This window comes from Trifolium pratense, linkage group LG1, assembly GCF_020283565.1.
Source record: "Trifolium pratense cultivar HEN17-A07 linkage group LG1, ARS_RC_1.1, whole genome shotgun sequence".
In the NCBI taxonomy this organism is placed as follows: domain Eukaryota; kingdom Viridiplantae; phylum Streptophyta; class Magnoliopsida; order Fabales; family Fabaceae; genus Trifolium; species Trifolium pratense.
This window is the reverse complement of record NC_060059.1, coordinates 41,825,484-41,848,631: the sequence shown is the minus strand read 5'-3', so window position 1 is coordinate 41,848,631 and position 23,148 is coordinate 41,825,484. Positions and strand designations below refer to the sequence as shown.

Below are 23,148 nucleotides of genomic sequence, written 5' to 3'. Positions count from 1 at the left end.
TAAGTTTCATCATTCATGAGGCTTGTGGCAGAGAGAAAAAGAAATTAAAGAATGCCCGATAAAAGAGGGAATTGGATATAATTGTGTAGATGTTAGAGGATTTGTTTTTTATGTCATAAATTATATATATCTAATGGATAAATATCAACCATCAGATAAAATAAAATAAATGGTCAAGATTTAGTGTTAATATAAGCTTTGACACCTGGTGTCAACGGATCCTGACTCTTTTTAAATTGTTATTATTGTTATTGTCTTTTTTCTGTATATGCATATTATATCATGTAAATTGTAAACAATAAAATAAATTAAATTTTTCTATGTTTATTTTGGGCTTAATTAGTTAAATGGTCTCTTAAAGACATTTTAGGTTTCACAATAGTCCTTAAAGAAAAAAAATCCGGATTGATCCCTTGACCATATGACTGTTAGTCACAATGGTCATTTCCGTTAGTTTTTAACACCAAATATATTAGGTGGACCAACATTATATGTGGTCCACCATAGATATCAATAAATCTTTTAGTTTAACCCGTTTGATCTTTATTGGCAAAAAATAGCCATTAATTTTGAATGTCCATTATGAACTACCAACACTTCATCTTCTTCACTCCCCTTCTTCATCATCTTCATCAAACCCCATATCTTCAAACAGCAAACCCAGAAAGAAAGAAAAAAAAATTGAAGCTTCAATGGGCCTTTTTCCCTGCTGGTAATACTGAAAATAGATATCAACACAATTTTTCACCCCGTATAATATTGGCCTTGACTGGTTTGCTAGTTTGTAAATGGCTTTAATCACTTTTCTGGATCTGGGATGCAGAATGTTGCTCCCTCCGTTTGGTGGAGAAAATTCCATGTATTCATGTATAACCTTTGGTGTTGTAGTTGTAGTAATTAGTAAATCAATAGACAGTATTTGTTTAATCAAGAAGCACAAGGATTTCGTGTTTCTTCTCCCTCTCTTCATTTATCATCAATTAATTAATAGCTTCATCAATTGTTCCAGGCATGGTGGCTATGGCGGTTTGACTAATTCAAAGTGAGACGGTGGGGGTAGATTCAGATCTGTGAGGATGGAGAACTGGAATTTTGTGGGTTGAAGTTTATTTTGAGTTAATATTATAAGCACATCCGATGGCTGAGATTCAAATTAGTCACAATACGGCCTTATGCTAATAGTAAAATATAGACAAATCCATTATATATCAAACTAAACAGAACAGCCAATAAAACTTCAGACATAACATAATTGTCTCAGCACATCCCAGCAAAAAAAATTACTGTTACCAAAAGAGGCCACATAGAGTAGAGTCTAGATAAATGTCGAGATCACGAGTCACAGATTAAGCCATTGCTTAGCAGTCACATTAGTTGGATCTATAGCTCACTACAGGACTGCCTTTAAGAGTTTTTCAGTCAGGTCTTTGGGGAGCCCCATAACACTATCGGTTGTGCCTACCTGTAAATATACCACCACATAGAAATCATCAAACTGGAACTAGGAAGTAAAATGAGAGCAATCTTATCCCAGCAAGAAAGCAGCTAGCAATATCACTTGCACTAAACAACTTGCCATAAGCATATTGACATTTTGACACTACCGGCTTGTTATTATTTAGGTAAGCACAAAAATTTCACTAAGTTTGAAAAATGGCTTTGGTTCAGTTTGGGTGGGGTAAAGAAACCCCAAGCTAAACTAGCCATGGTCTATAGATTTCTAAATCAGTTTGTAGGATTTTCCTCCAACCACAATCTCTAAGAGGTGAACAACATAAAACCACCATTTCATGGATTCATTAGACTAGACATTGGATGCAAAAATCTCTATACACTAAACTATCGGGGTTTCGACCGAGAAATGCAGTCCAAAGCCAAGGCAACCTGTCTCTTATAGGCTTATGTCTATAATATAATTAAGATGCACTGAAATTTCCAAGTATGAAAGAGGAGTTAACTAACCACTTCTTTGACATATGGAAATATTAAAGGATGCTCTATTATCAGCCCTCCAGCAACGTAGAGAGTAATTCCCTCATCAACCTAAACAAGAAAGGGATAAAAAGCATTTCAACTACTTAAATCAACAACTGAAGAGACTTCATATTATAAACACTTCCTGTTCAAGAAAACTCCATGAAATAATCAATTAAAAGAAACAACACATACCAGCTTCTCAATGATTTCATCTGGTATTTCATTGAAATAAATCTGTAAAACATCACAAGACGAAATCAACTTCCGCAACTAATGCATGCATATTTGAATTTAAAATTCCAATATTAAAAAGTAGTAGTTCCAAATTTTGAAAGCATTTTTCAAAGACTATTTAAAAGCTGATATAAACTAATATTCACTGCTTTTAAAAAGGCAAAAAATATGACATTCATTGTCCTTTTCAGAAGCCACATCCCCTCCAATACATAATGGGAATCTCTTGAATAGTTTAAGTATCTAAGTCAAAGAGAAATGAGCAAGTGACGGGCGATCATTTGTAATGAGAGTATCTCTTGTGAGTGAGTGTTTATCGTTCTTTGTAGGTTTTGAACGAGGTACTTGGGTTTGTAAGGTACTAAGGTGATACACTTGTAGTTGTAGTGGGTTTTATTATAGTTTCTACACAACTAATAATCTTATTTCCGATAGTAAAGAGATGCCAAACCTCATTAGTTCTTGTGTTTTTTTTTTTTTTTGCAGCAGCAGCAAAAAAGGAAATATATTAAAAAAGGCATAAGGAATGCCCAGAGAGTTACACAGATACTTAGAATAGGCTGCTATCCAAACTAAAGCAACTTGATACCTAACAAAGAGATAGCAAACAAGAAAACAATACAACCAATACCTGATAAACTAACAAGGCAAGATAATTAACTCGTCCCTTTACATCACAGACAACACTTTTATCATATATAACAAAAAGCAGCCCTTAAAAAATAAACTACCAGAACCTTTAGAAAATCCGACTGTAGCATCAGCTTGAAATTGAATTCATTAGCACGGATTACTCATGTTCCCGGCCCTTGTCACACAAGCTAACGACTTAAGCACAGCGAATAAAACTCAAAGTGCCCAATCTGATATGAGACCTCCAATAGTCCAATTAGAAGGGTCAATGTAAGAAAGAGAACAGGAACAACAGAGGATGAAAACCCTTGAAGTCAATGTAACAGAGTAACTAACAACTGTTCAGTTGGTAGAGTAGTTAGGGGAGAAAGGAAATATGAGGTTGAGTACTGAGTAAGGTGAAAGAGCAGGTATTTATGTACCCATTCTGCTGGGGGGGAGTCCAGGTGTCTAGTAAATCCTGGGTTTTCTTACATTCAAAATCATTCTGAAGTATCCTTGTTCTGAACCTAAATGGACCAAATAGAGACCAGGGTTCTCTCAAAAAAGAAATTCGTTATTTCTTAATTTCTGATCCACTTCCTATAAACATCGCTTGCAACTCGTTATCCCAACAAAAGGAACAAGGTGAAGAGCTAGCTTCCTATGTATTCATTCAAAATGTCACATAAGTGATACAAGTGCAACAGGTCAGACTGAATAAAAAAGGTAGGAGCAAATAATACCTCCACACGATCTGATCCACCTTTTCTCAATCCTGTTTTGAGATTTGTAACTAATACAGATCCCACAGTTGCTGCTTGCCTTCCAGAATAATCTAAAATTGCACAAAGAGCCATTAGATATGAGTATAGGAGGTGGTTGTAAGTTCATACTTCAAGACACAACCACTGAAGAAGAGAAAGGAAACTATTTTTAAATTATAAATGATTAAAATAAAACATTAAGCAGACCTTTCAAGAATTGCCGAGCTTCTTCTTTGCTAGATGGCTTTTCCCTAATCACACCTTCATAGACCACCACCTCCAAATCATTTGGCAAAAATTATAATAAGCCAAAAGAAAATGTTGACCAAAAAATAAATCGACAATTTCTGCCACAAACTATTCTTGGTTGTCACCATAAGGCCATTTATTTATGAGGATAGCAAGCACGCAAGCGTGCGAGTTTAGAGATTAAGAATGGAAGTTATCTAGGCACAGGCCTCCTTAACACCAAGAATCAATTTGTTGGATATATGTAGGTAATTAACCAACACAAGACAATTATAGTCCATGAAGACAAAACTTCACTACTAACAACCAAGGAAGAAAGAGAAAGGGAAAGAGAAGCAAATGAAAAAAGACAATTTTAGAGGCAGCACTACTGAACATTTTCTGATTTTTCTTTCAACAGAATTTTTTTTCAAAAATGTTATTGTTTATGCAAAAGAGGACGAACAATTGCAAACTAGAAAATAAAAATTTAGAAGAACATGATGTATACTTGGTCAGAAGTAATTAATAAAGTTGGCTCGGCATCCTTTAAGTAGTCACCAACAGGGAGCCTTTGTAAGATGGCTTCTGCCTAAGCAAAAAAATTAGGAGCATAGAAAGTATCAGAAGATTAGCTGCACCACTATAAAAGAACTACATCATTTTATAAATCATGAATAAAGTAATAACAGGACATCACCAAGGATTTTTTTCAAGCAAAAAAGGGAAAACACCACTGATGCAACAGTTGAAAACAATGAGCAACTTGAAACTGAAGAACTTAATATGTAGGTCATGCTCTTCGATGATTTTATAATGAGCAACTAGTTATTCAGTTATACAACCATGTCTTCCATTTTTGCATTCAATTCTTAAAAAACCATGCAATATTCATTCAATTCTTAAAAAACCATGCAATATTCATGTCCTGGTATTTGGTAGTTCCCTCAGATATATTCATGAAAACCAAAAAGGAAAAGGTAGAAAATAAAAACCGATGTGATTATAGTATTGTTAACAAGACAACATTTGGTCAATGACTTTGTACACCCCGTTTCTTCTTAAAAATGGCTGAAGAAGCCAGATCTGTAACATTCAAACTGGAGCACACTACCACACTAAATCCTCTAAGAACGAAACTGTATATCCTCAATTAATAAATGGCCATTTATGTGACAAACCAACCTAGTGACGCGCAAAATTTAACTAAGGGGCAACAATGCCAAGAAAATGAAACATGACATACTGTATCAGCGGCAATTAAAAGCGTTGGTTCGTCAACCCTCTCTTGATTACCAGTAGTTTGAAGTTTGGATATAATGGCATCAGCCTGACGCACAATTCACATCGATAATCAGATGACAATTGAACTATAAACACACCCTTCCAATTCCATTAATAACAAAGTGAAACAAGACAGAGAAAGCACCAAAGCAAGTGGTCTAAACATATCTTTTTATGCTACTTCTACTCCCTAGTAGGAAATTACAACAACAAACGTACTAAAAACATATTTAACCCTAATAATAAACCATCAATGAGAATAAAATTAAGCAATATCATTAAAATTATTAACAGAACCCTAATAATAAAACGACAAACCTTGGCTTCGGCTAGGGCCGTAACTAACTCTTCTGGAGTATCCTTTCGGATGCTCTTCTCATCGATATCCGCAGTCTACAAGAAAACAGTCAAGATTAAAGCTAAAATTGAAACGAAAATTGAATCGGAGAATATATGCAATGTACCATTAATGTGAATTCGTAACCCATTTCCGATAAAATCTTGCGGCGTGCAACGGAGGATGAACCCAATATAATCTGCAAAAAAGTTATAGGGAGTGAATTAACAAAGAGAAACCCTAAATTCGATGAAGATGGAAAATGGAAACCCTAAATTGAAGAAAAGTTATAACTTATAGCGTTACCTTGTAAGAAGAAGTTGCGGGTTCCATTGTGAGATAGAAATGAATGGCGGGAACGAAAGTTGCGACGATAAGTTAAATTCAAATCAACCTAAAGTGTTATGTGCTGTGTGTTTCTTTCTGCAAGGGTTTGCTTTTTGCTTTGTTTGCGTTAAATGAAAATGTTGGCTCTAACAATATCCTAACAAGTTAAAAATAAATAAATAAATAAATAAATAAATAAAGTAGTCTGACGGCTATAAAATTTTATTGTGAATAAATGGAGTGTCGCGGTTCGAAGCCCGACTTTGCATATGTAGTGTGATGTCTTACTAATTGAATCAGGTTTATGGGGACTAACATGTTAAACTTAACAAACAATTATTTTTGTAGAAGAGATAAATGAAATGGAAAAATATTGCTTCTGATTTTAAAGAGACGGTTTATCTTTTTAAATTTATTAAATAAATAAATTTAAAAGATAAAATTGTATGCGTACCAAAAATCATGCTTAAGACAGTTATGTCTTATAACTTGTTGATGTGGCATTTTACAATGAGATCAACGTTTTAAACATATCTCATATGTTTTTCAACATTTTAGAAGGAGACGCACCAACCGTACACTACTACATGATGAATGCAACCCCTTATAATGTGAGATGCTATCTAGCAGATGAAATTTATCTTGAGTAAGCTACATTTGTTGAAACTATCCCAATGCCTCAAGGAGAAATGAGAAAATTATTTGCCACATGACAAGAATCAATAAGAAATTATGTAGAGCGACCCAATCTCGATTTGCAATTGTATGCTGTCAGTTGCGTTCTTGGCACATAGATACAATGAAACATATCATGTATGCATCCATCTTAATACATAACATGATTGTTGAAGACGAATGTGACACGTAATAATAATAATAATAATAATAATAATAATAATAATAATAATAATAATAATAATAATAATAATAATAATAATTTTGATTACAATCATGATATATAACAATGACATTCCATCAGCAGATCAAGTTTCTAATGATCCTCATCCACACTTTTTCGAAACATACATGCAAAGAAGGGCACAAAGAAAGGCACATATTCAAGAAAAACAAATTCATCGTCAACTTCAAGCAAACTTGGTGGAGTATATTTTGGGAACGTTCATACAGGAGAACAACAAAAATTAATTTATATATTTCTCATTGTTATGTATTTCACTTTATTATGTATTTATCGTGGTTACGTGTTTCTCATCATTATGTATTTTTTTGTCATTATGTACTTGTAGTCGTTTTAATTTATTATATTTTGTATGTATTTATCATTTATTTATTATATATTTTTTTAATTTTTTAAATATTTTAACATATTAATAAAAAATAATTGAATTAATATTTAAATTTAAATCAAAATTAATTGGAAATAAAAAGAATATAAATTGGTGGAATCAAATATGAATCGTTGTCATTTCAGTGAAATGAGGGGCAATCTAACTGGATTGTATTATCACATTGGACATTGAACAATCTTATAAGTGATTCTAATACCACACATTCACCTAAAATCTTAAAGCATTGATATATAGGTTTTCTCACTTATAACATATTCAATCTCAACTCTTCTAATTAATGTGAGTTCACACACTTAATAAATCATAACATGTAACAATTTAGACTCACTAAAAGCAACTTTAAGTAACCATCTAAGTTCCCATCTTTGATGTTCTAAGGATATTTTGTGACCACACCTAGTACTTCCTCCTCCTCCAATGATTGTTGTTATCATTTAAGAATAGTCCTTAATATTTTTTTCTTCACAGATTAGAGATGATTGAGTTGACACCCACGTATCAGAACATTTTCTTAATTAGGACTGCAAAATATAAAGAGTTAAGAAAAAAGTGTTGGGGTTGATTGCAATGTGAATCTTACATTGCTAATGAAGGAAAAAAGGTCAAGAAAATTATATTTGAGAAGTCTCACATTGTTTAGAAAAGTGAAGAGTGGAGGAGCTCAATGTTATATACAGAGACCTCAAGTTCCTTGTTTCAATACACCAAACAATAGTACATGTAAACACTTTAAGTTTATATTTGTGTCTTTTTTTCTTTTCTCTTATGCTCTTGTTTAAGAGTATTTGAGATGTAGTTCAAATATTTACTTTGGAGAGTCAGTCATGGGGTGGTTGACAGTGAAGTATATGTGTCGTAATAATTTTCACATAGTGTTTATTCTCTGGTTTTGACAACGACCGTGGTTTTTTCTCCAGTTTTGGAACTTCCACATTATATTCTTATGTTGTGATTACATTTTTTTTATTTTCTCTATTCCGATTTTTTCCAACATAAAGAAACATGATTTCTAAGTGAAAATCGGTTGGTGTTCTTAAAACTCATGTGGTAGTTGTTTTATTATAAAGAAAGTTTGTTGGCATGTGATGACCGACTGTTGTGTGAGCAAAGCAATAGATTATTGTGCATTTTACTTTTATTATTAATAATATAATATAATATTCTAATATGCATTTGATTTTTTACATAGTCTTAGATATCAAAATTATATCTAACGGTTTCATACCTTCAAGACAGAAATGATGAATAAGTACATGTTATATGGTCGGTGGTCTGATTAAAAGCATACATACATTAACGTGTACATTTAGTACCGTCACTTTAGATCAACTTCAGTTCATTCTTGTTAGTTAGTTAATTATTATATGTAGTTTAATTAGTTTATTGGTCCCTTAAAAACATTTTAGGTTTTATAATGGTCCCTTAAAGAAAAAAAGGTCCGGATTGGTCCCTTAAAGAAAAAAAGACTCGGATTGGTCCCTTAAATACATATATGTTTGTCATATTGGTCATTTTCGTTAAATTTTAACTCCAAATATAACAAAAAATTCCAATTGTTAAAATTTTAAAAATTAATAAGGTTTTTGGTGGACCACTTAGACTTAACGACATCCACAATTCAGTCAACTAAAACTAACGTTTTTTGTGAAAAATTGACGGAAAGGACCAATGTGAGAAACAGATGTGTCTTTAAGGGACCAATCCAGACCTTTTTTTCTTTAAGGACCATCGTGAAACCTAAAATGTCTTTAAGGAACCAATAGACTAATTAAGCCTATATTTTTATTATTGTTCCCTCTTGATATTCAAGAATTTGGATTATATAGTGTAACTTAATATTATATTTTATATTTGCATTATCCACATCCTTTGTTTTTAAGCAAACAAACATACTTGAAAACAAACCAACACTTAGCTTCAAGGTCCTCTACAATCTTTTATAAGATTGCAACTCTTAAGTCGCTATCATTTTTATTCACCCAAAAGAGAACTTAAAATGAAGTTAATAAGAGACTTGAGTTCTTAAGCAAGTGGTCAAATGTTTGATCTTTTAACTCTTACGGATAAAAGAAATTCAGTTCGAATAGGAGAATTCACTTTATGTGGATCAGATTTTCCGATTGAGATTAGTCACTAATAAACAGCTGCGAAAACTTCATTTAATAACATGGTAAAAAAAAAAACTTATAGTCAATGACCATGCTTTAGCACATCATGAATGATTAAGTGATGGGCATGTCCTTGATTAAGATAATTGATTTACACATTTTAATGTTACATATAGCATGATAATAGTAGAGTACCTGCGTCAAAAAAACAAAAACAAAATAGTAGAGTACCTATATAAAAACATTAGATTAATTAGTTTTTATTTTGATGATATAAAAACATTAGACTTTTGGTTCTTATAGAACCAAGCTAGATGCATATGTTTTGGTCTTCACTTAATTAACTTGATTGGTACTCTTTTCCACCCAACGATTTGGTCTGCTTACTTCACTGAAGGCTTAGAAACTTCAACCTACATTACAAAAACAATATTTGTAGATTTTATGGTGTGTGAGTAAATGAAACAGGGCAAATGAATAAATAATAAAACTATATATTCTAAATTATAATGTAGATTTTCATTACTAAAAAGTTAATCGGCTATCAAAATTACATGCACAAAATATGAAATTCATACTTAATTTTGTGATCATCCTTACAAAATCGATTTATAAAGTGAATGATATTGATGTCTCTCTTAATAGACTTTTTCTGACCTCTTAGTATTTGAGTTGAGCCTAAACGCAACCTTACAAAACCAATTTATAAGGTGAGAATTGCCTCCACTTATAAACATATTTTCCGATCATTTCTCATCTGATGTGGGAGGAACTCTTTAATGATATGACCCGATTGATAGGCTATAATACTAAAATTTTAGAGTTAAAATATTTTATACAAAACCAACTCGTAAGGTAAGATATTATAAACTTTCTTCAGGACTTATCTATTTTCAACATGAGATTTGAGTTTTTCCTATTACTAGTAAACAAGGATTAAGCAATAAAATACCTTTGTTCTTCATCATTGTAAGTGTAACCTTTAATGCTACCTCCTATTGTTGGAGCATTTCTGTATTTAGGTAATGGAACATGACCTTGTTCAATCTGCTTCAAATCTTCAACTAGCATCTCATAATGCCTTTTAACTTCCTCAACCGTCTTCCCTCCGACAGCCCTCGCAATCTTCTGCCACCGATCCGGGGTGTCCTTGTCATAGATAGCCAAAGCATTCTCAAATCTTTTGTTCTGCTTTGTTGTCCAACCTGAACTTGAAGCCATTTTAGCAACACTTAATGATAGTGTTATAAGACAATAATATGGTAACAAAATTTAGTGTTTTAGTAGAGATGTGTGAATGAGCCAATGAGAAGGTGATTATTGTGGTGCCCTTTATATACCAATGGAAGGATAGAAAGTGTGTTTGTTGCTAGCTGTTGCTTTCAGAGCATAATAGTGGGACAAACTGTTGAAAAGTCTTGGAACTTTTTTAGGTAATAATTTAACATTTTTTTTTGGATCAAAGTGATAATTTAAGATTTTTATTGAGTTTGCATTGTACTATTAGTTTAAATAATACTGTAATGTTTAATGCTTGAACTTCAAGAAATGTTGTACTTAATTAGAAATACTATACTATTATTAGACTCATGATTCTATAGCCGACTTTCCCTAAACTAATAAAGTTAATGATAATGCATTTTCACATGCATGTTTTCTTTGGACTATTCACAATTAAATAATTAGAAGAATGTCCTTGAGTTGACATGATCACTAAATTTAAATTTAAACTGAAATCTATAAATTTGAATATCAAGTTTAGGCCACCACATATATTATACAATCTCATCAGTTGAGTTTATAAAGAGTGTTACCCCAAACTTTACAAGTTGGTTTAACTCAACTCAAATTCTAATAACTAATCAAAGTTTACCCAAAATCCGTTAGGCCACCTACTTAGTGGCAGCCCTAAAGGTTTGCAGGAGGTGCAATCCTGTATAGGGTCTCATGTTTATGTGTAATTAACTCAAAATTTTAATTCATCATGTGCGTGTGCGTTAAACCAACTTTATAGTTTATACACACTGAAAATCTTATGAATAGCTCTGAACCTACTATTAGGTCACTTGGGTCACACTCTAAATTAAGATTTTGTCGCGTGGAGAAAAAAATTAGCATGTACTAATGCGTTAAACCAACTTTATACACACGAAAAAATCTTATGAATATCTCTGCACCTACTATTAGGTCACTGGGGTCATGTTAATATTTTGTCATTCAGAGAAAAATTATGTTCATTTACCTAATAACAATCAGATAATAACACACAATACCTAAATTTTTTGTTTCACGTGTGATGATTGATCATGAAAATTTTGTTTTTGAGTTTATGTGGTTCATCATGATTTTTTGTTTCATATGTAGTACTTATGTTATGGATAGGTCTCATTTTGTACTGTTATAAGGATCCAGTTCACGGGCCTAGGTATCATCCAACCATGTACGAAATTTCACCCTAAAATCATCAATATTAGCTGTGTATGGTTCAAACAGAAAAAGCACAAAATTACTTTTTTTTTAATCTTTTGGGTGTTTCCTTATTCTGTTTGTGGTTGAGGAACCAAAGTGGCTCACTGCATCCTTCATACTCTTCAATCTTCCAAGAAATGACAAATTGGTGTGGCAGTTATCATATGGTTTTTGTCACTTGTTAATAGGTTAGCAACATTTCATCTTTATAATAAACATATCTAAGTTATTGTGCGTCAAATAATATCCAAAGTCTTGGTTTCAGAAGATGGAATGTCTAATTTATTTTTATCTGGTGAACTAATTGTAAGCAAAACAAACGGAACGTGCCTTGGAAGAATTTGTTTGTTACCGAGCTTTATTATTGGAAATAACAAAAATATCTATGAATGCTCAAAGTTTACCTAAAGCGAGTTTTCAAGAAACTGCTAGAGTTTAAGCAAAAGCCGCTATTCGTGGTCGTTTACCGTCGTAAGTATGTGACACAGTTACAACAGGAAATCCACATTTTCGTTAAACTAACGTTAGCTTCGATGAATAATGCGAGACTTGATCCAGTAACAACTCTCAAATCTCAATCAATCAAAACTAAAGAGGGTTGTCAAATCTTTGTGCATGGACCCTCAATTTTTCCAGTCAACCTCAATGTTTCAATCATAAGTTTGCTTTTGAAATATTGTTCACTTTGGTTCTTGTGAGTCTTCACGGTCATGTATTAGTTAAAATTTTAAAATTAACGAATAAATGATCGAGTTAGTCTTAAAATAACATTTTATTTTCAATTACTTCATAAACTATATAAAATTTGTCAATTTAGTCTCATCTTCATAAAATAATGTGTTGAAAAATTTGAGTATCCAAATATCATTGTCGATGTTAACATCACATTATTTAAAACCCCAAAACTAGTGTGGGCAAAATAGTTTTCAGCGAGTTGGCATCCACATGGGCATGTTACATGTGCATTTGATGCCCACCTCATCGTACTCTTAATAAATAAGATTGAATTGATTTTTGGATAAGTGGTAAGATTGAAAAATCACACCGAATTACTATGAATTGTTTTTTTACATGAAACTTTCGTCAAAAAATTACAATCACTTATTGTGATTTTGTCAATTTCATCTTTCATCGAAACATATATGCACTATATTAAAGTACTTGACATCATTCAAAATAAAGGACGATTTTGTCTATTCCTAAATTTTAAGTACTAAAATGACATACTCGTAAAATTTCAAAGATTAATCTAATGGTTTATGAAAGAAAAAAAAAAAACTTTCCACACATTAAAAGTTGTAAATGAGCTTTATTTGATTCACATTGAATTGAATGAAATGAAAAAGACAGCAAAAGTTACAAGGAACAGAATCTTTATTATCTTTAGAGTTGAGCTGATTTATCTTCTTTGTCTCTATGAATGGAATATAATCAGTCTCAGAATATATATATTTTGCTGATACCTAATGGAAAATATTTGGTCTAAAGTTAGAACAAGTATTTAGAACTTTTCAGCAAAAGGGGGAGGAAAAACTTGTTGAGAAAAATATAATACTACATGAAATTTTAGGAACTCAATATGAATAGACCGCTATATATACTTTGGAAGAAATTGGGATATAGAATAACAAAAAAAAAAAAAAAAAGCTTCTAAGGTGGAAAATGAATGAGAATGATAAGGATTCCAGATTTTTGCGTTTATTAGTGACTTTACCATATAATTAGGGAATAACTGCTCCTTTATTCATCAAAACCCCTAAATTAGGCTATTTTGACAAGACCATTTTGTTAGCTATTTTACTATGGTTCTATATTGAACATTTGAACATCAGGAATATGTTATTCCTTCATTTCAAGTAGTACTAGTGCTCATATTGATAGATAGATGTATTAGATGGAACAATAATAACCACTTTTGTGTTATCAACTTATCATCAATGTTGATGGTAGCTGTCATGGCTCTCCGATTCATGCAGGCTTTGGAGGAATTATCAGAAACAAATTATGCTATTATTTATGCTTATATGGTTTTATTCAGAACTCTTCAGACATCTTACTCGTTGAATTATATGCTATCTTCCATGGTCTCACCTTAGTTAAATATATGGAATTTGATACACTGGTCTGCTAATCTGACTCCCTTCATTGCATCAATCTCATCAACGGTCCCAACATTCAACTTCATGTTCATGCTCATAGAATAGGACCACTTATATCAGAATAGCATTCACAGAAATGTTCTAACATAGAGTAGAATCGAACATTGAAGAGATTAGTTGACTTCAGATGTCGGTTTCTCGATTCATACTTCTCCTCCGGATGGCACGCTAGAGCTTCTCATAAGCGACACGACTGAAACTTTTTTCCTTCGTGGATAGTTCCCTTGGTCGTGTTTTTTCCTTTTTGTTTTTTCTTTATTTAGCTTTGTAACAACAAAAAAAAAAACCCTATTAATCGGCATTTCTATTTCCAATTGACGAAGTTAATTTGAAATTATCGAGGTTGTATTATATTTATATCCAATCTTATCTTAAATATATACAAAAGTTGATAAAAAATTTTATGTATTTGATATAAAATTTGGACCAAAATATATCGATTATTGTTTTTTCAATTTTTTTTGTGTGTAAATCGGGTATCCTCTGCGCGTAACTGCAGAGACTAATCCCTCGAGCCTTGTGGAAACCAAATGGGTGGCAAACTCTCCCTAAGATTTTTAACACTGTTGCATGCCCAAGCCAGAGAATTTATTCATAAAAAGAGAGATAAATATTTTTTTATAAAAAAAAAAAAAAGAAAGATAAATACATTAACTTTTTTTATTAATTTTCTAAGTATATTTAAAACGAAAAAAAAAAGGAACATTTGATAGGAGTAAACATTTTTTTGGAATAATTTTCACTGTCAAAGCATCCATAGTTGGGAATCCAAACTAGTGGTTAAAAATGAGTGTTGTGAGCCAAACTTTTCCAACTTGCATTGAGATTATAATAAAAAGCTTGTGAAGTTGAAAGGGAAGTTCTTGAGGGAATTGGTGTATATATATATATATATATATATATATATACATATGCATGGTTGATAAGAGGATTCTAAATGTAAGAGGATCACTAGTGCCAGGCTGTAATAGATGAGAAGAAGCTTATATTCTTATGAATATTTATCTGATATCATAGTTTGATACTTCATGCATACTTCAAATTACATTTGGTATATGATGATGAGATAGCTAGATTTTGGCATCTACTGTTCTAATTGGATGTCATTTTTGTTATATATTCTCATAAAATTGGGTCTTTTTTTATTTATTTATTTATTAATCATTTGGAATCCAGGGGGAATGGGTCTAGTACCAGAGTTCAGCCACAAAGTAAATAAAGTCTGACAAATTATATTTTTTTTGTCGAGAATCAAATTCAAATTTTTCCGAATAATTCCTAGGGGAAGCTCATTAAACATTTGAGCTAAATATCTAAGTTAAATTGGGTTTATATGAAATTATGGTAAATTCTAATATGGACCACTTCATCAAGTGGTCTATGATAGACCAGTCATGAATAACATTATAATGAATACGAATTTTACAAAATTCACCGTTAGATTGAAAGTTTATATCATATAGATCATTCATAGAATAATTTAGAAAAATTGAAAATCATTTAATATGTTATTGAAATTCATCAAAATTAACGGTTTATTAAATACCGTTAATCTCACGAAAATAAATTTTCACTTACATATATTATTTTTTAGAAGTATAATTTGAATCAGCACAAAAATTTATGTTTTCATGCATGTGTACATCCAAAGTCCTACCAGCGGCGGTATGACAAATATATCTCTTTCGAAGTTCATAAGTACAACTTAAAATTGCAAACAGATTATGTACCAAAAAAAAATTGCAAACACATTTTATATGTTGAAACAGTTATTCTAAGCAACAATTTCCCATTTTTCTATGTTTAATGTGTGTAAATTTTGTTGATAGACTCTTTAAAAAAAAACATCACTCAGTTATTCACTTTAAATTGTCTGATGGTTTCTTTTGGCGTCCTATAAGTTTCTCAAACATCATCGGCTATTTAAGTAACGAACGATAGGTGTTTTTCATTCTTAAATATCTTATTTTTACTCATCCAGTAATGAGGAAAAATAAGACGCACAAGAAACTCATAAAATATCGATAGAAAATATCAAATTGACACGTTAAGAGAGGACCAATTGGTAGTTGGGCTGGTAACATAAAGTTAAGATATTGGGCTTTTCTCAGCTCAGTTCAGCTCAAGTACGGAACAATAAATAGATGATTATTGAAAACCTTTTAAAATGCAACTAATTGATATCGATGTTTTCTCTCCCGACCCCCCTCATTTCTTTTCTACCCCCCAAAAATTCAATTTTGCCCCTTGCGGTTTCAAACATTTTTGCCAAAAAACTTCGGTTCGTATTCACCGAAGCCAAATATTAGACCATTTCGGTAACTGCAAACCGAACATTAGCGTTTTCGGTACACAAAAAATGAACGTCAGCTTGTTCGTTATCTGCGAACCGAAATGTCCTAGATTTCGGTACGTTGGTCGCTGGAATTAGGCAATTTTCGGTAGAAGTTTACCGAAATAACTGTTTCGGTACCTGCGAACCGAAATGTTCCAGATTTCGGTAAGTGGTTACCGAAATTTATCAGCATGTCAGCTTATTTCGGTTCGTATAAACCGCAGTATCCCCGAGGGCAAAAATAGAAATTCAGGGGGTAGAAAAGAATTGAGGGGGGTTGGGAGAGAAAACATCATTGATATCTCTCTCATTCCTCTTCTTTTAATTATATAGTCTAGTAGTAGTATAATTTTGATTCATATATTTTGTGTGGGTTAGTATGTATACCATTAAAAAATAGGCGGTAAGGGTAAGACTATTTTAAGTGGAAAATGTCGATGTTGTTAGCTTAATTATTTTTATTCAGATTCGAATAAAAAGTAAATGAACAATAAATTACACCGCTATATCTTTTTGAATGGTCAGACCAATCATCTTAAATAATACATCTTGAGATTAGGAGACATCACATTTCTATGCATGTCGTATCCGAATCGAATTTAAGACTTTACAGTTGTGTTTGAGTTTTATGCGGTGTTTTTTAATAATTGTCTTTTTATCTCAACAAGAGTTTTTTTTTATGACTTCATATATCATTTACCTGCAACTACGAAGACTAATCTCTTGAGTCTTGCGAGTCCCAAATAGGTGACAAATTCTCTCTAAGAAGTTTAACGATGATGCGTGCTTTATTTTGAAATCGAACTTGAGACCTTAATTAAGTTAGAAAAAGCGTGTTATCTCATTTTAAACACTCTTAAATCACTTCAACGACCATATTTGGAACGTGATCTATAGAAATATTCAAAATAGAAGGAAACAAAATACTAGCCATTGTTTCAATATCTCTATATCATGTCCTATAGTAAAAATTTACAATAATTTGTAGCATTAAAATTTTGCAATAGGATAATACATAGGCATATAGCCATTACAATTATTGGAGCTCTAGACACCCATGTATTTATTGGTTGCTACTTGAGGAAACGACATGATTGTGAGTTTTGAAAACATGGAATGACTAGAAATGAAACTAAAAAGTAAGATGTGAAATGAAACAAATTGAAACTTGGTTGTTTAAATTAATGACTTAACGAGAAAATAATATGCTTGCTTTATATATATATATATATATGGCTTAAATGCAGTTTTGGCCCCCCAAATTTTACAATTGCTTGATTTTGGCCCCCCACATTTCAATTGCTTGTTTTAACCCTCTAAGTTTTACAATTGCTTGATTTTAGTCCTCCAAGTTTCAATTGCTCGATTTTGGCCCCCCAAGTTTACCCCATTTTGCATTTGCTAGCCCCCCGTTGACTTTTTTGACTAAAAATTGCTTATGTGACATTTTAAAAAAAATTAAAAATATGTTTTAATTAAAAAAATTAAAAAATAATAATATTTTCTTTTATAAAAATGTATTAATTTTTTTTTAATAAAAGGTTTAATAATTATTTTTTATTTAAAAAAAAGTTTACAAAGTTTTTAAAAAATAGTTCATAAAATGTTTTTATTACTTTTTTATATAACAAAATTATTTTACAAACTACATATAATAAGAAAAATATTTTATAATTTAGTTTTAAAAAACAATTTGTAATTTATTTATTTATTTTTAAATACTTATTTAATTTTAAAATGCTACATAACCAATTTTTAATCAAAATATTCAACGGGGGGCTAGCAAATGCAAAAGGGGGTAAATTTGGGGGGCCAAAATCGAGCAATTGAAACTTGGAGGGCTAAAATCAAGCAATTGTGAAACTTAGGGGGTTAAAATCAAACAATTGAAACGCGGGGGGCCAAAATCAAGCAATTGTGAAACTTGGGGGGCCAAAACTGCATTTAAGCCTATATATATATATATATATATATATATCCTTCTAAAATATTAAACAATATCGATTATTTTTGTTAGATAAATATGCAATTTAGTCATTTATGTATCATTCTCTATTTTCTACGTAATCACCAAAGTCTTCAAAATATATAAAAAAAAAAAATTATTGTCTTTTTGTTAAGATATGTACTAACAAAATGCATTTTTGTTCATGATAATTTTTCAATTTTATATACTTTATGAATAAGTGCTTTTGAGATTGAATTGAGTGATAGTGGAGTAGAGAACATATATAGGTGTATGTAGAGACAAACTAAAGGTGGCGTCAATGGTATGAATTTTTGCACAGCACACGCAACTAGGAATGCATACAATATAAGTTCCTTTCATGACTAAAATAATTGAAGGAGGAAAAAGTTTTGGTCCCTATTAATCATTTAATTTATTTATACTCTTGTTTTAAGGCTCTCTTTGATAAAAAAATAAATAATGGTTAGATGATAAATTAATTTATAGTAGATAAATTTACCGCAAGTAGTTAATTAATAAATTAATCGATAGCAAAAAAATATGTAATATGTACCTATATTTAGGGACAAAAGAAGTAAATATAAAATGATTTAGAGAAATTTGTTTGATTAATATTTGTATTTTTTCAGTTAAGATGAAAAGGCTTATACCATAAAAAATAAAATAAAGAGATAAAATTGAGAGAAAAATGACAAGCTATAAATTTACTTAAAGTAGCTTATTAGAAAGAACTATAAGCTAGTAAAAATATATTATAAATTTGTGAGTAAAATATGATGGTTATCAAATTGATCGTTTTTAATCATATGAACTTATAAATTATAAACTAGTTTATCGTATTTGCCAAACATGTATTATTTTACTTTAATTTTCATTTTTTATATCATATTTTAGAGCATCTATTTTTACACTTAATTTTTCTTTTTTTTGGTTCAGTGAAGAATTGACAAACATTACTTGAAACTCACACACATAATTGTGATTCTTATATTTGAACTTAAAAATAAAGGTGTCAAATCTAACAATTTCATCATTATTTGTTGAATTATAACTTACAAACTTTTTTACACTTAGTTGGTTTTACTCTTCTATAATTATGTGAAATTTTGTCATATATGGTTGCATATCAAACTTTTTTAAAAAGACAAAAATAAACTATACTTTTTATAACAAATGTCACAAAAGTAAAATCTCCTTATCAGTCAAAATAAAATTTCTTTAACAGAATTATCTCACTTCTTCTCTATCTCCTCTAGGTCTCTTTTTTTTTTTTGGTCTTTTTCTAATTAGTGTGTATGAGACTAACTAATGAGAATATTACTTTTATTTTATTTTGAAAGGGAGAGTATTAATTTTGTAGATTTAATATGAACGATTGTAACAGAATAGGGTCCCATGTGTTTCAAAATTGCACTAATGGACTTAGTCAATGGCATTGTAATTGGACTCAGTCTCCTACAACTTTTTCATTTCTTTTTCCAATAAGTCACTTTCACTTCCAAGAAGACTACATGTTGTAGTTGTAGCCGACTACCAAAAAATCCATATTGTACCACTTCCATCATAATTATATTATCTCTTTTCCATTTTTATTCTAAACAAGACCTTAAACAAAGCATGTACTAGTACTTTTATATTTTCTCCGTCCTATTATATTTATTATCATAATTGACTATTTTTCATCCTCGCCTTATCTCACCTGTTAGAAGGAAACTTGAAAGTTTATTAAGGGAAGGAAGAAAACACGCAAGTTCCTATCAAGCATAATTAGTATTTAATTATTATCATTATTATTTTAGGATTTGTATAAAGTCTATAGAGTCAATCACCTTAATTATTGGAGATATTTGTTCCTTAATTTACTCCATAATTTACTCCAATTAGGTTACTATACTTGTGTATATATACACCTCTTGTAAACTCTCAAAAGTAATGCAATATACAACTTTATTCATTCCTTTATATGGTATCAGTTGGTAACGTTCCAGCCCTACCTTGTTAAACCAAAAAAAAAAAAAAACGCCGTTTTTTTTCTCCGTTTGCCGTAACACTTTGCCTCCCATGGCTTCCGATGGCTCTCGCTCCATAGCTAACCCCTATGAACCCTCCAAACCCTTTGCGTGTATCACCCTCAGCGGTGTCACCAAGCTTCTCCCTACCAATTACCTCAATTGGAAACTCCAGGTAGAAGCCTTCCTTGATGGTTTTGATCTCCTCAAATACACTGATGGATCGTTCCCTGCGCCGACAGCAACGATCACCACCACCGTAACGCCTCCGGTAACATCACCAAACCCTGCTTTTCAAACATGGCGTCGCCAGGATCGCCTCATCTATGGTGCCATCCTCACCACTCTTTCCGACGAGGTGGCCTCCTTGGTGTCCCAGATGAAAACCTCGCACGACCTATGGGAGCTTCTCAAGAACACCTATGCCAAAGCCTCCCGCAGTCACCTTAAACAACTCAAGGAACGTCTTCGGATGGCCTCGAAAGGTACTCAATCCATCACGACCTACATGCACTCTCTGAAGCAAACTGCTGATCTCCTCGCCTCTCTCGGATCTGCTGTCTCCGTCGAGGACATGACCGACCATGTCTTGCGCGGCCTTGATGACGGTTACCGAGCAGTCATTGATGGGGTCAACGCAAGGGACACTCCAATCACCTTTGATGATCTCCTCGAAAAGCTCCTCATCCAGGAACTCTCTTTTGCTGCTGCTCAACGCCAATCACCTGCTCCTGTTACTGCGCTGCACGCTCAGGCAAGGTCGACCAACAACAAGCCTCGACCAAGTCAGGCACCTGCACCGACCAACCAACGCCCAGGTGATCGCAAACCATTCCTTGGTCGATGTCAATGGTGCAACACCAAGGGACACGTCCTCGCTGACTGCCAACTCTTTCGGACCCAACACCCCAGCGTCCCCGCACCTCCTCGTTCTTCTCCGAGCACCACTGGCCAGGCCCAGGCCCACACCGCTACTGCTGGCACATCCTCGCCTGGTTTTCTGCTCGACAGTGGAGCAACACATCATGTGACCAACGACCTTACAAATCTGGCACTTCACCATCCATACACTGGCCCCGACTCCCTCTTCATGGGGAATGGTTCAGGTTTAAACATCTCTCACTCTGGAACACTTTTAATTAATGATTTATCCTTGTCTAATGCTCTTTATGTTCCCTCCATGAAACAACAAATCATTTCTGTTTCTCAACTCACCAAACAAACTAACTCTGCCGTTGTTTTCTTACCAAACTCTTTTTATGTCATGGACTTGCAGACACGCCAAACAACCCATAAAGGCTCATGTGTGAATGGACTTTATCTGTTGCCCACGACCTCACCTTCCGCCCACACCGTCCAAGTGGAATCCTCTGCTTCCTGGCATCACAAGCTTGGACACCCTTCAACTTCCATCTTTAAATTTATTCAACATCATTTTTCTTTAGGTTCAAATAAATTTCCGCAATCAGATTGTAATTCATGCCAAATTAATAAAAGTCATAAACTTCCTTTTCATGAATCTACTCTTACATCTACTTATCCATTAGAAATAATTTTTTCTGATGTATGGACTTCCCCTGTTTTATCTATTGATGGTCTTCGTTACTATTGTTTGTTTGTTGATCATTATACTCGCTATATATGGCTATATCCCATGAAACTAAAATCTGATGTGCAATCTATTTTTCCCAAATTTAAAACACTAGTTGAAAACTTCTACCAACACAAAATAAAAGTCCTATACACTGACAATGGTGGCGAATACATTGGTCTTCGTTCCTTTCTAAGTACTCATGGCATAAGTCACCACACCACTCCCCCTCATACACCCGAACACAATGGCATCTCTGAACGGCGGAATCGGCACATTGCCGAAACCGGTCTCTCCCTCCTTCACCACGCTGGCCTTCCCCTCACCTACTGGCCTCACGCCATGACCACTGCAGCCTACCTCATTAACCGTCTCCCTACCCCAATCCTCGGGCACCAATCACCTTACTCTAAACTCATCCGCATTAGTCCGGATTATCATAAATTAAAATGTTTTGGATGTTTGTGTTTTCCCTGGATTAAACCTTATGCTAACCATAAACTTGCTCCAAAGTCTACTATGTGTGTTTTTGTAGGTTACTCAGCTGATCAACATGCATATCTATGCCTCGATCCTTCAACTGGACGGATTTACACCTCTCGCCATGTCAAGTTCGTTGAAACTGAATTCCCCTTCCGTTCACTGGTGGCCCAACCGATCACGTCCATGACCTCACAGACTGGTCCACTCCAACTGCCCGTCTTGCCGACCATCGCTCCACCTACTGCGAGCACCAATCCCACATCCCCGGATACCTCACTTGTTGAACCTCCCTCCCCGTCTGGCATTTCCTCCCCGACCACATCCCAATCCTCGTCCTCAAATACAACGAGCAATGAAACGACCAGTAATGACCCCCCTTCCTCCTTACAGCCAACATTGCTCCCACAACCACAAACGACCTCTCCCCCCACAACGACCACTGAACCCCATGGCGGTGGGATCATCACCCGGTCCAAAAACAACATCGTCAAACCCATCCACAAACTCAACCTCCATGTCCGTCCCTCATCCCCGATGGAACCTAGTACTATTACCCAAGCCCTTCGTGATCCGGACTGGCGTTCCGCCATGTTGGCTGAATTTGATGCCCTACATCGCAACAACACCTGGGAACTCGTTGGTCGTTCCTCTGCTCAAAATTTGGTTGGTTGTAAGTGGGTCTTTCGCATCAAGAGAAATCCAGATGGGTCCATTGATAGGTACAAGGCTCGATTGGTCGCTAAGGGTTTCCATCAACGCCCTGGTTGTGACTACACAGAAACATTTAGCCCCGTCGTCAAACCAGTGACAATTCGGATCATCCTCGCCTTGGCAGTTCGACAAGGATGGTCCGTCCGCCAGCTTGATGTTAACAATGCCTTTCTTCAAGGGACGCTCAACGAGGAGGTCTACATGGCTCAACCACCTGGCTTTGTTAACAAAAGCTTCC

General features: G+C 33.4%; 2 protein-coding genes across 5 annotated transcripts; both read right to left on the bottom strand.

Annotated features, from left to right (window-relative positions):
- Window positions 1–1,176: 1,176 nt before the first annotated feature.
- Window positions 1,177–5,917, bottom strand: LOC123886454 (7-methyl-GTP pyrophosphatase). 3 transcript variants are annotated; one of them, XM_045935772.1, is made up of 10 exons: window positions 5,746–5,898; window positions 5,567–5,638; window positions 5,421–5,495; window positions 5,065–5,148; window positions 4,330–4,410; window positions 3,798–3,867; window positions 3,570–3,661; window positions 2,170–2,211; window positions 1,963–2,043; window positions 1,177–1,462 (listed from the first exon to the last, which is right to left on the bottom strand). In XM_045935772.1, exons 1-10 carry the CDS (start codon window positions 5,770–5,772, stop codon window positions 1,391–1,393), a joined length of 696 nt encoding a protein of 231 aa, XP_045791728.1. In that variant the 5' UTR covers window positions 5,773–5,898; the 3' UTR covers window positions 1,177–1,390. The 3 variants fall into 3 exon arrangements, with proteins under 3 accessions (XP_045791728.1, XP_045791735.1, XP_045791731.1); XM_045935779.1 differs by lacking the exon at window positions 5,065–5,148 and having other exon boundaries at window positions 5,746–5,917; XM_045935775.1 differs by lacking the exon at window positions 4,330–4,410.
- A 3,346-nt stretch (window positions 5,918–9,263) lies between these two features.
- On the bottom strand, window positions 9,264–10,491 carry LOC123886443 (protein RADIALIS-like 4). 2 transcript variants are annotated; one of them, XR_006801296.1, is made up of 3 exons: window positions 10,137–10,488; window positions 9,416–9,597; window positions 9,264–9,379 (listed from the first exon to the last, which is right to left on the bottom strand). XR_006801296.1 is itself a non-coding variant. In XM_045935762.1 (2 exons), the coding sequence occupies exons 1-2, from the start codon at window positions 10,403–10,405 to the stop codon at window positions 9,573–9,575; spliced, it is 294 nt and encodes a 97-aa protein (XP_045791718.1). In that variant the 5' UTR covers window positions 10,406–10,491; the 3' UTR covers window positions 9,317–9,572. The 2 variants fall into 2 exon arrangements, 1 of the variants encoding a protein (XP_045791718.1); XM_045935762.1 differs by having other exon boundaries at window positions 9,317–9,597; window positions 10,137–10,491.
- Window positions 10,492–23,148: the final 12,657 nt, after the last annotated feature.

What these genes read in the sequence shown, in the direction of transcription:
- LOC123886454 (XM_045935772.1), bottom strand. Translation starts at nt 5,772, where the DNA reads ATGGAACCCGCAACTTCTTCTTACAAG. An exon ending in CCGCAACTTCTTCTTACAAG is followed by an intron (nt 5,639 to 5,745) that starts GTAACGCTATAA and finishes ACTTTTTTGCAG; the next exon opens with ATTATATTGGGTTCATCCTC. An exon ending in AGCTCGGCAATTCTTGAAAG is followed by an intron (nt 3,662 to 3,797) that starts GTCTGCTTAATG and finishes GTGCAATTTTAG; the next exon opens with ATTATTCTGGAAGGCAAGCA.
- LOC123886443 (XM_045935762.1), bottom strand. Translation starts at nt 10,405, where the DNA reads ATGGCTTCAAGTTCAGGTTGGACAACAAAGCAGAACAAAAGATTTGAG. An exon ending in TACAATGATGAAGAACAAAG is followed by an intron (nt 9,598 to 10,136) that starts GTATTTTATTGC and finishes TTTGTAATGTAG; the next exon opens with GTTGAAGTTTCTAAGCCTTC.